Genomic DNA, 13,540 nt, shown 5'->3' on the forward strand with positions numbered 1-13,540 from the left:
TCTGAATGGTAAATCATCACATGTCACATTCTTCTACCTTCTCATTGGTAAAATTGTTAATGGTTCCATTAAGAGGTAGCCTCTTAATGACCATTCAGAGGCTACCAAACAGCCCCTAAGTAAAAAAAATATATATATATAAGAGTTACCGGTTTCTTCGTCCTCCGAAATGTCGAGCCAAGCTCGAGTCAACGTGAATTCCTCTTCCTTCGTCCAATTAATGGTATTTTTGTACGTCGAGGTTCGTCCTTTTCCTTCTTCTTATGCGACCTTCTGCCGCGTTTCGATTTCTCTTGCACCGGTTCGGGTTGCGTCTCCGGCACGACATCGACATCGGGTTCAGATTCGGCTTGTTGTTGTGATGGTTGCGACCCGCCGGCTTGACCATAGCCGAAAGTGGGAGGCACAAATGGAGTGGCGCCACTCAAGTAAGCCGCGTAAGTTAAAAAGCTCGGGTCCATGTCTTGAAGGTTATACGGGTTTTGCGGTTGGGTTGGGTTCGGGTTCGTGGGTCTTGCGGGGACACCAAAAGGGGGTCGGAATGGATGCATGATTGTATAAAAAATATGGGAAAGTGGGTTTTTTTATAAAAAAATAGGAGAAAGTAGGAGAGAATGTAAGAGTTTTTTTTATAAAAAATAGGAGAAAGTGGGTTGATATATATATATAGTGGGTAAATTTTTGAATTAAAAAAAAAATTAAATACATTTGACCGTTTGGCAACGGTCCAATCTCGCACCCCATACAATTTCAGCGTTTTAATTAAAACGCCAAACTTATTTTTTTTCGAAAATAACGCCCGGAAACGCTGGGTGTAATGAGGGACGGGGCGTTATCCAGCGTTTTTTTTTTTTTAATTTTTAAAAACCACGCCCCACTACAGGTGGGCTTAACAGTCATTTAGCCCACACTTCATACTCACGCACAAAAAACCCTTTCCTCAACTGCCCGTAAAGAAACCTAGGTAGTGTTTGGTATGCAGGAATGAGAGGTGGAATGGAATGGATGATTACGAGAGAATGAAGAAAGGGTGTTTGGTTGGTCAATGGAATGGAATCACCCATTCCAAAATGCATTCCATTCCCTCAAAATCATTCCTTCCACCCCCATGTTTTTTTTCCATTCCATCCCATCTTACACCATTCTTCAACAACACCACAACCCACCACCTTTGCCACAACCCACCACCATCACCACCACCCACCACCGACGCCATCGCCGCCACCCACCACCACCACACCCCGACAGCCACTGCCGCCGCCCACCACCATCGTCACGCCACCACCCCCACCGCCACCACCAACTGCCGCCGCCGCCACCAACCGCCACCTCTGCTGCCACCCACCACCAACGGCCACCTTACCACCACTCGTCGTCGTTGCCGCACCGCCACTCGCCGCCACCACCACCACCCATCGTCGCCGCCGACACCCACCACTGCCACCTATAACCATCCACAATCACTACCACCGACCACCACCACCACTCACCGCTGATTTTATTACTCCGTTTTTCTTGCCTACCGAACAATACACAATAATAACTCATTCCATTCACACATGGTAACCCAACAAGACATGAAATGGTAATGATCCATTGTATTCCCTCGTCCATTCTATTATCTTGTCCATTCCATTCCTTTATCTATTCCATTACCCCATACCAAACAGACCCTATAGTCATCCTATCCTATAGATTGAAACGGAACCATCAAGGCGAAGAGCAGACTGAACGATGGAAAGGTGGACCGTAAAACACCCCTCCAACCCTACCAAAAATCAATTCACGCTCTCTCAGTCTCACTTTTCTCGCTCTCTCTCTAGAACCCTAGCTTCCTCCATCGCTCTTCAATTGAACGATGAAGAACCAGAGATGAAGAACAAATGACGATCAAATCGAAGGAGAACACCGATTTTGAAGGAACCCGAACCGATTTGCAGGTTTGTTCCTATTCTTGTTCCCGATCTTGTTTCAGTTCTTGTTCTTGTTCAGATGTTGTTCTGGAACTTGTTAATATGTTGATCTTGTTTTCTACATTACTTGTGAGCTTTAGTTGTGTTTTTATATAAAAATAGTTTGAGTTGTATATGATGGCATAGACGAATAGGGAATAGTCTTGAAAACATTTTGTTGTTTTTGGGTGATTCTTGATCATATGATGCTAACAGCTACGAGTATTTACAGACACAAAATTGATTTCATTATTTGTTCTTTTGAGATTGATTGATGATTGGTTTAATGGCTTTTGTTTTAATTAGTTAGTGACATGATTGATTACACACTCTCTGGATACATTAGACCAAATTTCACCCAATCCTTTGTCTATCTTATTGTTTCTATCAGGAACTGGTATGATTTTCAGTTCTTGTTGTAGACCGAAACAACTAGAAGTTAATCAATCAATATTAGGAGAGGATGAAGATGTGACTCCAACCTATGAAGAGCCTCCTACTCAGCAGCGGACTCGCAACCGGAGCTGTGATTACAGGAAGGTAATTTGTTTCACACATATGTTTTAGGGAGTAAAATGGGTATTGTTGGGTTGACCAAGATCGAATTCAGTGTTCATTATTTGAATGTGTTTCAGGGTTGAAACACTTTTCAGGGTTTGTCTTGTACACCACCAAGGAACTCACCTGGCAAAAGCCCTGATGATATGCCGATAATTGGTAGGGTTGGTAGCTACAGCTCAGCACAATCTTCAAGCTCATGTTCATCGTATAAAGGCATACCGAATGTCACCAGCAAGTACAGAGAGGTATATTTATATATAAATTTAAATTCTTTGTGATTAAAAGGTCTCATGTTTGAGTCTAACGGGCCCACTTTATATTTTTTTTTGTGTGAAATCTACAAATTACATAGGAGGCAAGATGGGTCACCCACAAGGTCACCAAGAACTGGATCAACGCTCTTCTGCTTGTCGGCCCCGTTGTCGGCGTTCATACGTAACTCTCTCTTCTATTTTTGTTGTATCTGGCCTGTTTATAGTTTTAATTGTTGTGATTGGTTATAGATCTGGTGTCTATTGGTTGGTTTGTGATGTACTGTTTTGTTTGATCTGTTATTTAGAGAGTTTTTATGAGTCGAATATAAATTAGGTCAATTTAGTTAATGGATCTGTGTGCAGGAAGTAATTAGGGATTCGATTGATTAGAGATTGCTTTTTTGCTTAATTTGTTTTTGTGGAGAGATGACTAAAGACGAAGTCAATCCGGCGAGCCTCCGGTGTCTCCTTTAGCACGTGACTTGTACCAATCGAAGGCTATGGCGGTGTTCGATTCTCTAATCGTGCGTCGGTAGTAGTTCTGTCAAGACTAAAGTGTGAAAAGCGTTAGGGCTTTCGGTAAATGGAACAACAGTGATAGTGTGAAAAGCGTTCGGTTCTTCGGATGATTATCAGTGAATGTGGTGAACAGCGGTGGTACTCCGGCGATGCCAATGATGCAACAGTGATGGTGGTTGTCTGTTACTCCTCAACAATGCAGTCCCGACGAGTATTCGGTAACCTTTTTCCCTCTTAAACCCTAAAATTAGGCTAAATCGCCTGAGACAAAAATGCCAAATTTTACCTATATTTAAATTTGGATAGTTTTGTTGCGCTAGGAGATAAGCCGTAGACTCACGTTTCTTTAAAGAAGAGTTTCTACTTGAGGTTGTACTTCTTTCTTTAATTTTTTTTTATAAATGGACCGGACAAACTCTTCAAAGTTGCTCAGGCCCTAAACCACTATCAACATCTGTTTATAAAACATGTCGTTTCATTTCTAATGACACTAAGTGTTCAACTTTTTATAAAAATAAGTCGGTATTATTTCATAGTTCGTCGGTTTTTTGTTTGATATTTGTTATGTCTTTGACCCAAGTGATGATTTTCTTTGCCTGATCATGGCTGATTTGCTTGATTGGATTTTAGATACATAGCCCCTGAGCTGGTGCCAGTTCAATAGCTGCGAAGGCGAACAAGAATTCACCTCTGGTGACGCCGTTACAGAAGAGCTTGTCAAGTCCGCAACTAAACATACCGTCGATTTCCCTATTACCGAGGTACTTAATTACCTATATCATATGTTTTTACCCTCTTTGTGTAAATTTGATCCAATTATGGTTCTTTTCGTCTGGGAATTTTGCCAGAAATTGACATGCAAATTTTTTTAGGTGCTCTTTTAATTAGAAAAATTACCAGACATGATGAAATATCGATAACCTCTTCTTTTAAATGATTTTTCTAATAGAATTATACTTACTAAATGTCAAGAATCTGTTAGAAACAACCATTGGGTGTCAGCCCAATGGCCACCGGCACCCAAGTTAAACCGGTTCGAGGCCTAAAGTGCTCGGGTTCGAATCCTGCTTGCAGGCTCTTCGCTCCCCTCGAAACGGCTGGGTAGTCACCGCCAGGCAGCGTTGCCGGGTCGCTAGCTTGGGGAGGGAGAACCCTCCCGCGGTCAAGGGTACCGTGCAATTACCCTTTTTTTTAAGAATCTGTTAGAAACTACACAGGCCTGATACAATGAATCCGATCCGATTCTTTTGAATGATTTTGTCGAACTATGGAACTTTTTCCATGTGGGAATTTTGTTATATGTACGACCTGATACATATAATAGATTCTGTTGGATGATGAATTATGGTCTTTTTCATGGAAATTTTGTTAAAGAGTACCCCTTTTAATGATTTTGATCAAATATTGATTTTTTCATGTGGAATAATGTAAAATTACGAATTATGGTGTTCCTTTAATCATGAAGTTTTTTGGAAATCATATGCAGCATCTTGTGACAAAAATTGCAGACTTGCACAGTGGTATGGGAGGCCAGGGTGGTTGGGTATGAGGTGACATATGGAGCCGGGTTTGTGCCTGCGGCTGAAGATGGCTACACCGTGATCGTCCAAAAATCAAGAAAGGTTACAGCCTCAGTTATCTGCGGGAGCTTCAAATGTGGTGAACCAGGCAAGGTGGTCTTCTTAACCTTTGACAATCAAACCTCCAAAAAGAAGAAGGTCCTCCCTCCTATACAGAAGCAAGATCAAGGTGACATCTGATTAAGCCAGATCAAGGGATGTTTGTGAAATTACCAAAAGGTTTTATTTTATTGTTATATTAATTTTTTATTCATGAATTTGTGGAATCTTTTTACATGGGATTCTTTTTTGGGATTTGTCTGTTTACAAATACTATGTTAATTGTTGGACTTTTGGACCATGGAAAGTAGAGTAAAAATAAGTTCCTGCTGGTTTAAGCAGTGGTTATGCATGCATTCAATAAAGGTTGACAGTTATCTATGTGATCGATATACCGAAACTTAATTGCCCAAAAATCATTAGCCCAACTACTGAATAATAAAATCTTACCCTTGGATAAGTTTGTTAATTTTTATATGTAATACAATTGCTTTTAATTTATGCTCTTTTTTATGTTCGTCAATGAATTTTATACCATTCGAAACACTCGCTGCAACGCACGGGCATTCCCACTAGTTTAATCAAAAAGTTCGTTTCATGGAAAGATCACAAGTGCATCTGTCATTTTCGGTTTTAAATCAGTGGGACCATCCACTGAAATTGTTAAAGCTTGTTTTAAAGGTGCCAATCATATCTTCTTTATTGAGTGATGACAATGATTGACTGGTCAACTTACTTTATAATCTAATCTTCAACTTTTATAATCTAATCTTTTACTTTATAAGAAAAAACAAACTCTTCATGGCTTATTAGATACCTAATCATGTGAAAAATACTTTTTTTTTTATACAGGCAGCTTTTAGTTTTGACATTTCTTATTACAAAATTTGTTAACAATTTCAATACTAATTTAGTCAAGTTTATATTTTAGCTGTATTCCAAATTCTCACCAAACTTTTGTGGAAAATAAGAGTTGTATCTATCAAGAGAATAAAATTCAAGAGTTGTCACATCTTTTGTACCTTATGCAAGTTAAATGTATATAGATTTTCGTTATTTGACGGATTTATTTTTGCCAATCATTCGAGTAGATAAGTACACGCATAGAGTTATTTAGTTAAGTACGCCATTTATTATAATTAATTGTATATTTTGTAACACGTATTGATTAGGTAACCCTCATTTTAACTTTTGTAGATTTAGACTGGTTATCCGGATCATTATTGCAAGGGGCTTATGAAGAACAAAGTAAAGAGTATGTATTAACTGGATAACTTATGCCATCGTTCCCAACTTGTCACTTCTTGCATAATCGGTTTGGGAAGGTATGTCTACATACGTTAGTCTAGCCACCTTTGGTCTTGCTGGACCTATAGATGGCAACACATCTAAGAAGTCTAAACGTCGAGACATAGTAATAGCAAGCATTAAATATACCCTGACAATGCGCGTAAAATAACATGCTCTTATAAAAAAAGTACCAGTATCTTAAGGACTCTAATTCTGGAACAAATGTTTGACAAAGCAAACCACGAGCTCCTCATGGCTCTATCGTTAGACCATGCGTAGTGGGTATGTGGTTGGCCAAATCACATGCAACCACATGCTCAACACCCCCCTCCTCATGTGGTTTGGTTTTCTGAGGGGTGTCATGTGGTTTGAAGCACGAGATGCAAGTGCGAGAAGAAGATATTTTGATTGGTTGGACATTGTGTTGACCAATCAATTTTTTTATTTTTATTTTGTTTTTAAATTCCAAACCCACTAATTTCACTTATCTCTCCAGTGCTACATTTTACCCAATTTTCAGACCTTGCTAACGTGTCAAAAAAGACCAAACCACGTACCTCACCACTCTTTAACACATTTATAATTAATTTTTTTTTTTTTTTGAAAGAGGGCGATTTATTAGAAACATTACTCAAGCAAGTTGCTCAAGTGGTACGGTACAGTAAAGGAAAAAACATGAAAGGTACATGCAGAGCTAAGTCAAAAACAATGCAGCCAAACACAAAAAAAGTGCAGCAATATTTGTCACCATGCCACCTTAAAATTGCACTCCATTTTACCGCCTTAGTTTCTGGAATCACTTGCATTTTGTCCAACTCGTCTCGCACGTCTCCCACCTGATATAATGCAGCTGCGTCGCCCGTATACCACACCCATACATCGGAGTTTGTCCCAATATTTTGACTGTCCAGTAGCCGTAAACACTCCATTCGGAAATTACCCCTGGATCTCCTAAACTGTTTGTGCTGCCATAATTATAAGGTAAACATCAATCTCACACATTTAATACTAATCATTCACATTCAATATTTTAGATTCCATAGAACAGTAAGATTAGAAAAACATGCTTTAAAACCAAATATCATCTTCAACAATAATGTTGTAACAAAATATACCGTCTGTAACATTGTTTCATATCAAAATGTATTTTTAACTACATATTACAAAGAAGATACTAATACAAAACTACACAACGATAGCGTTCTGATTTTCGACGATTATCGTTTTTGTTTACTCTAGTTTTTACAAGGCGAGTCTTCGTTTTCGCCCCCTTTCTCGATTACTATATCGGTAAGCGAGAAAGGTTTGATTTCTTCTAACATTTTCACCACCATCCTCATTGACGGTCTCAATGCTGGTAACTTCATTGTGCAATGAATCGCAATGCTCAACATCTTAACTGCATCTTCCTTAGCATCTTTTGAAATGCTAGGATCCACTAGTGAGATCATGTCATCTTTAGATCTCATTTCATTATGCACCCAATAAACTATGTCCTTACTTTCTCCGAATTCAGGCTCCACCGGCTTTTTCCCCGTCACCAACTCCATTAAAACAACCCCGAAACTATAAATGTCACTTTTCTCTGTTACTTTATATGTGTATCCGTACTCTGTAAAATAATTAAATAAATATTAAAATAAATCGTTTTAGTCTTGGTAATAACGTAAGCGTATAACAACTTACCTGGAGCAATGTAACCATGTGTTCCCGCAATGATATGGGTTGAATCCATGACCTTTCCACTTTGCACGATCTTTGCCAAACCGAAATCCGCTAATTTCGGTTTCATCTCCTCATCTAACAAAATATTTTTCGATTTCACATCCCGATGTAGCACCGGTCTCTCACAACCATGGTGTAGGTACTCTAGCCCCATCGCGGCTCCCATCGCGATCTCGTACCGAACACTCCAATCGATACTGATCTTCTTATCCGTGTGTAGCCGGTCCCACAAGCTTCCATTTGGCATATACTCGTATACTAATAGATTCGAGTCCTCGCTCGAGATGCAACAATACAATTTTACCACATTCATGTGGCGTAGCGAGCTCAAAGCCGTCACCTCCGCCTCATACTCCGGCCACCGGGTTCTTTCTTTCGGTAAGATTGCAGCACTACTCCGGCTACTCCTCCAACTACCCGAATCGGGTTCGGATTTCCACATGTGTTTCACGGCCAATTCCTCCCCGCATTTTAGATCGACTTTATAAACGTTCCCCGAACCGCCTTTCCCGATTATATTCTCTGGTGTAAGAGATCTTACTATCTCATCTTCACTAAACTTTAGAACATGAAACTGTTTGACATCCCACGAACCGCCCCGGTTCATCGGAATTTTACGATCGATTTTACTCAACTTTACGAAGAGTAAGTACGATAACGAAAACATCAACACAACCGCAACTGCTATGAAGCAATACATAGCGAGTTTAACCTGACCCGACTTGTGAGAAACCGGTGAACATTCCCGAAGATCTTTACTTCCATCAGCACACAACCCCGGGTTGCCCGCGAAGCTGCCATCGTAAGCCACCAATAAAAGAGGCTGCGGCACACGCCCGAACAACATGTTGTTTGACAAGTCGATAAGTGTCAACTTCAACGAAGACAAACTCGCGGGAATTACTCCCGAGAGCTTGTTATCCGATATGTTTAACGAGTTCAAACTCACTAACGAACCCAGACGCTCTGGAATCTGACCCGAAAACAAGTTTCCAGCTAGATTTATTTCATTAAGTGACACACATGAACCCAAAGACTCTGGAATTGCACCAGAAAACTTGTTATCTTGTAAAAGAAGTTTACTTAACTTCTTCAAACTACCAATAGTTACCGGAATTTCACCCGAAAACAGATTCGAGGTCAGCCTGATTTCCACCAGAGATGACACATTCGATATCTCCACCGGTAATTCACCCGAAAATCGATTGTTCGCTAGAAAAAGCTGTGCAAGTGACTTCGCTTCACCAATATTTCGCCCCACTTGACCCTCAAACTGATTCATTTCAAGATCAATCATACCCAAATTAGGCAAACTCCAAATCCCATCAGGAACTCGGCCCGAAAGCGAGTTATTACTCACTCGCAACCGATTCAACGAAGTGCAACTAGCATAATTCTCCGGTAACCCACCAGTAAAGTTGTTCTGAAGCATTAGAAGTTTTTCCATTTTCCCCATTTTGCACATATCCGGCGGTATCGAACCCGTCAAGTAATTTGTTGATACATCAATGTATTCAAATTCGGCCCATGACCCGATTTTCGCAGGAAGTTCACCTGTGAACTTGTTCGTATAGATCGAAAACTGCTTCAAATATTTAAATTCTCCGAATTCTTCAGGAATTGTACCCGAAAAACCGTTTTCAAACAGCTGTAAAGATTCCAATCTACTCAAGCCTCTTAACTCGGACAAATCACCAAAAAGCAAGTTGGTCGAAACATCAAACTCAGCAAGATTCACAAGATTACTTAACCCGACCGGAAGAGTCCCGGTGAGTTGATTGTTATAAAGCTCAAGCATTTGTAGATTTATCAACTTGGTAACCCCCACCGGAATCTCTCCAACCAGATAGTTATCAGAGAGCTGGAGGCTCTCTAACAAACTAAGGTTCCCGATCGCTTCGGGTATCCGCCCTTCGATCGTACAATTAGTAAGGTAAAGAGAAGATAGATATTGCAGATTTAGTATCTCCAAAGGAAAAGGAGTTTTATCAAAAGGGTTGTCCCCGAGGCTCAGGAAACTAAGCCTGGTGAGATTCCGGAGTGATTCCCAAGGGAATCGTCCGGTAAACCCGCTCAAGTTCAAACTCAGGAACTTGAGCTGGGACAACCGGGATAAATCCGGGACTACCCCCGTAAAAAAATTCATCCCAAGATCCAGGTACTGCAAACTCGTGCAATTTGATAATTGGTTGCTAATAGTTCCGGATAACATATTCGCTCCAAGTGATAACTTCTCTAGTGATTTTATAGCACATAGTGAATCAAAAGCAAGAGTTCCTGAGAGTTTTTGCTGTGAGAGGTTGATTTCTTTGACCTCTTTGTTGAAGTTGCATACAATCCCAGTGAAGTTGCACAAGGGTGTTTCCTTATTCCATGCATTAAAAACTTCGGTTTTTGAATTTGAGAGTGCGGATTTGAATTTGAGAAGAAGTTGGCGTTGGTCGGATTGCGACGACGAGTGGAGTATAAGGAAAAGAAGGGTAACAAGGAAGACGGTCAAGCGGATATGACCGGAGAAAAAGAGCGACGACATGTCGACGGGACCGAATGGGGAGGAGGGGGGAGGGGTTGTTTAAATGTTTTGTATTTTGGGGTCAGTTTTGGGTTGCTGGGAACAGAATGAGATGGGAAATGGGAGTAGACATTTGACTTTGTTATTGGCTGGAAGTTTCGTAGTTCACATGTATGAGATTGAGACAATGATATGAACCTGCTAGCTAACATATATCCATCCATCCCCCCTTACCTATAGATTTAATATGTGATACGAATCTGAATGGATTTTGTCATTTTGTGTATCGGAATAAATGTTTGTTTACCAAGTGGTGTAACCGCCACTTACGTTATAGCCGGAATTATCTTTTATGGTGAGTAAGGTTTAATTTTTGAAAGGTGTAAATATTTAAATGGAAAATTAGCTGTTAAAAAAAAGTGATGTAAGTTTTAGGAAAAAGTTAACTTAATACACATAGCTCACACTCTACTAGCTTCCAGTTTTATTTTTAAAGTTTGATATTGGTTAGTTATTCAACTTTGAGCTTGATTTTATTAGTTTGCTAGGTTATAACCCCGTGTATTACACGGGGTTGAATAAATAAATTTTATATACTAAATAATAAAACAATATATCTTTAAACCTTATTTATTGTATGGGTTGAATAAATATAATTTTATATATTAAATAATAAAAAGTTATATCTATAAGAACCATATTGTACGGATTGAATAAATGTAATTTTGTATACCAAATAAAAAAGTTATATCTTTAAAACCACGTGTATTACCCGGGTTGAATAAATGTAAATTGTTTACCAAATAATAAAATAATACGTCTTTAAAAAACCTCATTTATTACACTGGTTGAATAAATGTAATTTTATATACCAAACAATAAAAAAATTGCATCTTTAAAATATGCGCATTACATGGTTTGGATAACTGTAATGTTCTATACTAAATAATAAAAATATATATCCTTAAAAAACCCCATGTATTGTACGAATTAAATAAATCTAATTTTATATATCAAATAATAAAAGTTATATCTTTAAAAACCTCATCTATTACATGGGTCGAGTAAATGTAATTCTGTATAGTGAAAATAAAAATATTTAATATACTAATACGGTTTTCGTGATAAAAATAGCTTATTCTGTTATTGCAAAATTTGTTAACGAAGTCTTAATAAATTTAACCATTTATTTAAAACTCCGTAAATATATAAATGATAAATACTATTAGTTAATTTTATTTTAAGTTTCGTAAAATTTATTTGATACCAAACAAAACGTTCAAATATAATTAATCCAAAGAGTTAATTACATAGTTCGTCCCTGTGGTTTGCACAAAATAACATACTTAGGTACTAATAGTTTAAAATCACTTTCTAGGGTATTAACTTTTCATTTTGTAACGTTTGGAGGTATTAACTTCTAGGGTATTAACATAGTTAGTCGCTGTTGTTTGCACAAAATACATACTTAGGAGCTAATAGATTGTGATTTTAAACCTACAAATAATGTTAACACCTCCAAACGTTATAAAATGAAAAGTTAATACCCTAGAATGTGATTTTAAACTATTAGTACCTAAGTATGTTAATTTGTGCAAACCACAGGGACTAACTATGTAATTAACTATTAATTCAAAAAAAAAAAAATATTATAAATGAGAAGGAGATTAAACTAAATAATAATTATCCATAAGATATTAAACTAATAGTATTTAGTATGAGGATTATCTATAATATAAGATATTAAATTAAATAATATTTAGTAGAAGTATTATCTATAATTAATTAGAAGAAATTAAATTAAAATAATAATTATCTATAAGAAATAGCCTAATATGATGACAAGTGTCCCTAAAGTGGTTTCTTTTATTTATAGATAGATTATTATTCGTATTTATTTATTAATTTATTTACATATATAACTATTAGTATATGTATTTGTAATTATAATTTACATATATAAAATAATATATATTATTTAGTTATTTATATAAGAATAACTACTATAATGGGAATACATATTTAATATACTAAATGTATAAATAATAGACTCTTTAAATCTGTGAGTTTAAGTAAAGCTTGAGTTTAAGCTTATTTATTACATAACCTGGGTTTAAAGAAGTTCACCGTGTTGCAACGAATTTCTTTTGTTATTTATTCTGTGTTTACATGTGTTTTGAAATCACTACGAGCGTGTTGCGAACAGAACTGCTGACAAGAATAAAAAGAAAATGTAGAAAAAAACACTAAAAGATAACCGAAAAAAAATCAACCAAAAAAGTTGTATGGTAACGATGTTGTTCGTATGAAACCCGTGGTCAGGGATGAGCAAATTGTTCTGGGTACTGGTACCAAATTTGCCGAACCGAAAGATCTTAAGTACCAATTCGGTACCGACTTTTGGCATTCCTGGTACTGTAACCGGTATTTTCGGTATCAGTACCGATTCTGTATCGGTTGGCACCGAGCTCATCCTTACCCCTGAAATTAAAAAAAGAAAAATTTTAAGTTGCAGAAAATCAACAAAAAAAGTTGTACGATACCGTTGTTCGTACGGTTACCGTGATCAGTGATGAGCAAATGGTACCGGGTAACAACACTGAATTTCCCGAACCAAAAGATTTCCAATATCAATTCGGCACCAACTTTTGGCGTTTTCTGTATTAGTGCCGGTTTTTACCTTTACGTACTAATACCGAACAGGACTGTACCGGTATTTTCAATACCAGTACTGGTTCGATACTGGTTGACACCAAACTTATCCCAACCTCTAATATTAAAAAAAGATTAAAGTTAAAAAGTAAAGAAAATAACTATTGTTATAATATTAAAATAATAAAAGTATTAAAAAACTATATATTATTATAACATTTTATAATATTAAAATCACTATTCATTTCAATTCGTTTATTAATATAGGCAAATTGGAAAATAATAATCCCATCTTTCTTAATGCGCCAATAATAATCTCAAGTCAGTTATTAGCCAATAATAATCCGACCTCGTCCAATTTTTTTGTAAAATAGTCCGCTGTTAAAATAGCTTAACGGAGTTAAGTTTTTTCCGAATTATAAACCGATGTTTTAGGGCTTTTGATCAGAACGATCG

General features: G+C 37.5%; 1 protein-coding gene and 1 long non-coding RNA gene across 4 annotated transcripts; one reads left to right on the forward strand and one right to left on the reverse strand.

Annotated features, from left to right (window-relative positions):
• The first annotated feature begins 1,687 nt into the window (after positions 1-1,687).
• Positions 1,688-5,246, forward strand: LOC110909315. 3 transcript variants are annotated; one of them, XR_002575341.2, is made up of 7 exons: positions 1,688-1,940; positions 2,344-2,492; positions 2,606-2,758; positions 2,866-2,948; positions 3,131-3,504; positions 3,917-4,047; positions 4,773-5,246. It is a non-coding gene; the product is annotated as an uncharacterized LOC110909315 (long non-coding RNA). The 3 variants fall into 3 exon arrangements; XR_002575338.2 differs by having other exon boundaries at positions 1,690-1,940; positions 2,588-2,758; XR_002575340.2 differs by having other exon boundaries at positions 1,690-1,940; positions 2,375-2,492; positions 2,588-2,758.
• Positions 5,247-7,259: 2,013 nt separating this feature from the next.
• Positions 7,260-10,703, reverse strand: LOC110909314 (receptor-like protein kinase 7). The gene is made up of 2 exons (XM_022154346.2): positions 7,882-10,703; positions 7,260-7,807 (listed from the first exon to the last, which is right to left on the reverse strand). The coding sequence occupies exons 1-2, from the start codon at positions 10,451-10,453 to the stop codon at positions 7,431-7,433; spliced, it is 2,949 nt and encodes a 982-aa protein (XP_022010038.1). The 5' UTR covers positions 10,454-10,703; the 3' UTR covers positions 7,260-7,430.
• Positions 10,704-13,540: the final 2,837 nt, after the last annotated feature.

The sequence above is a fragment of the Helianthus annuus genome, chromosome 3, assembly GCF_002127325.2.
Source record: "Helianthus annuus cultivar XRQ/B chromosome 3, HanXRQr2.0-SUNRISE, whole genome shotgun sequence".
NCBI lineage: Eukaryota > Viridiplantae > Streptophyta > Magnoliopsida > Asterales > Asteraceae > Helianthus > Helianthus annuus.

Bases quoted from the DNA above. Each gene is read 5' to 3' on its own strand.
- LOC110909314 (XM_022154346.2), bottom strand. From the start codon at position 10,453: ATGTCGTCGCTCTTTTTCTCCGGTCATATCCGCTTGACCGTCTTCCTT. The intron at 7,808-7,881 runs GTAAGTTGTTAT...ATTATTTTACAG, and splicing joins ACATGGTTACATTGCTCCAG to AGTACGGATACACATATAAA.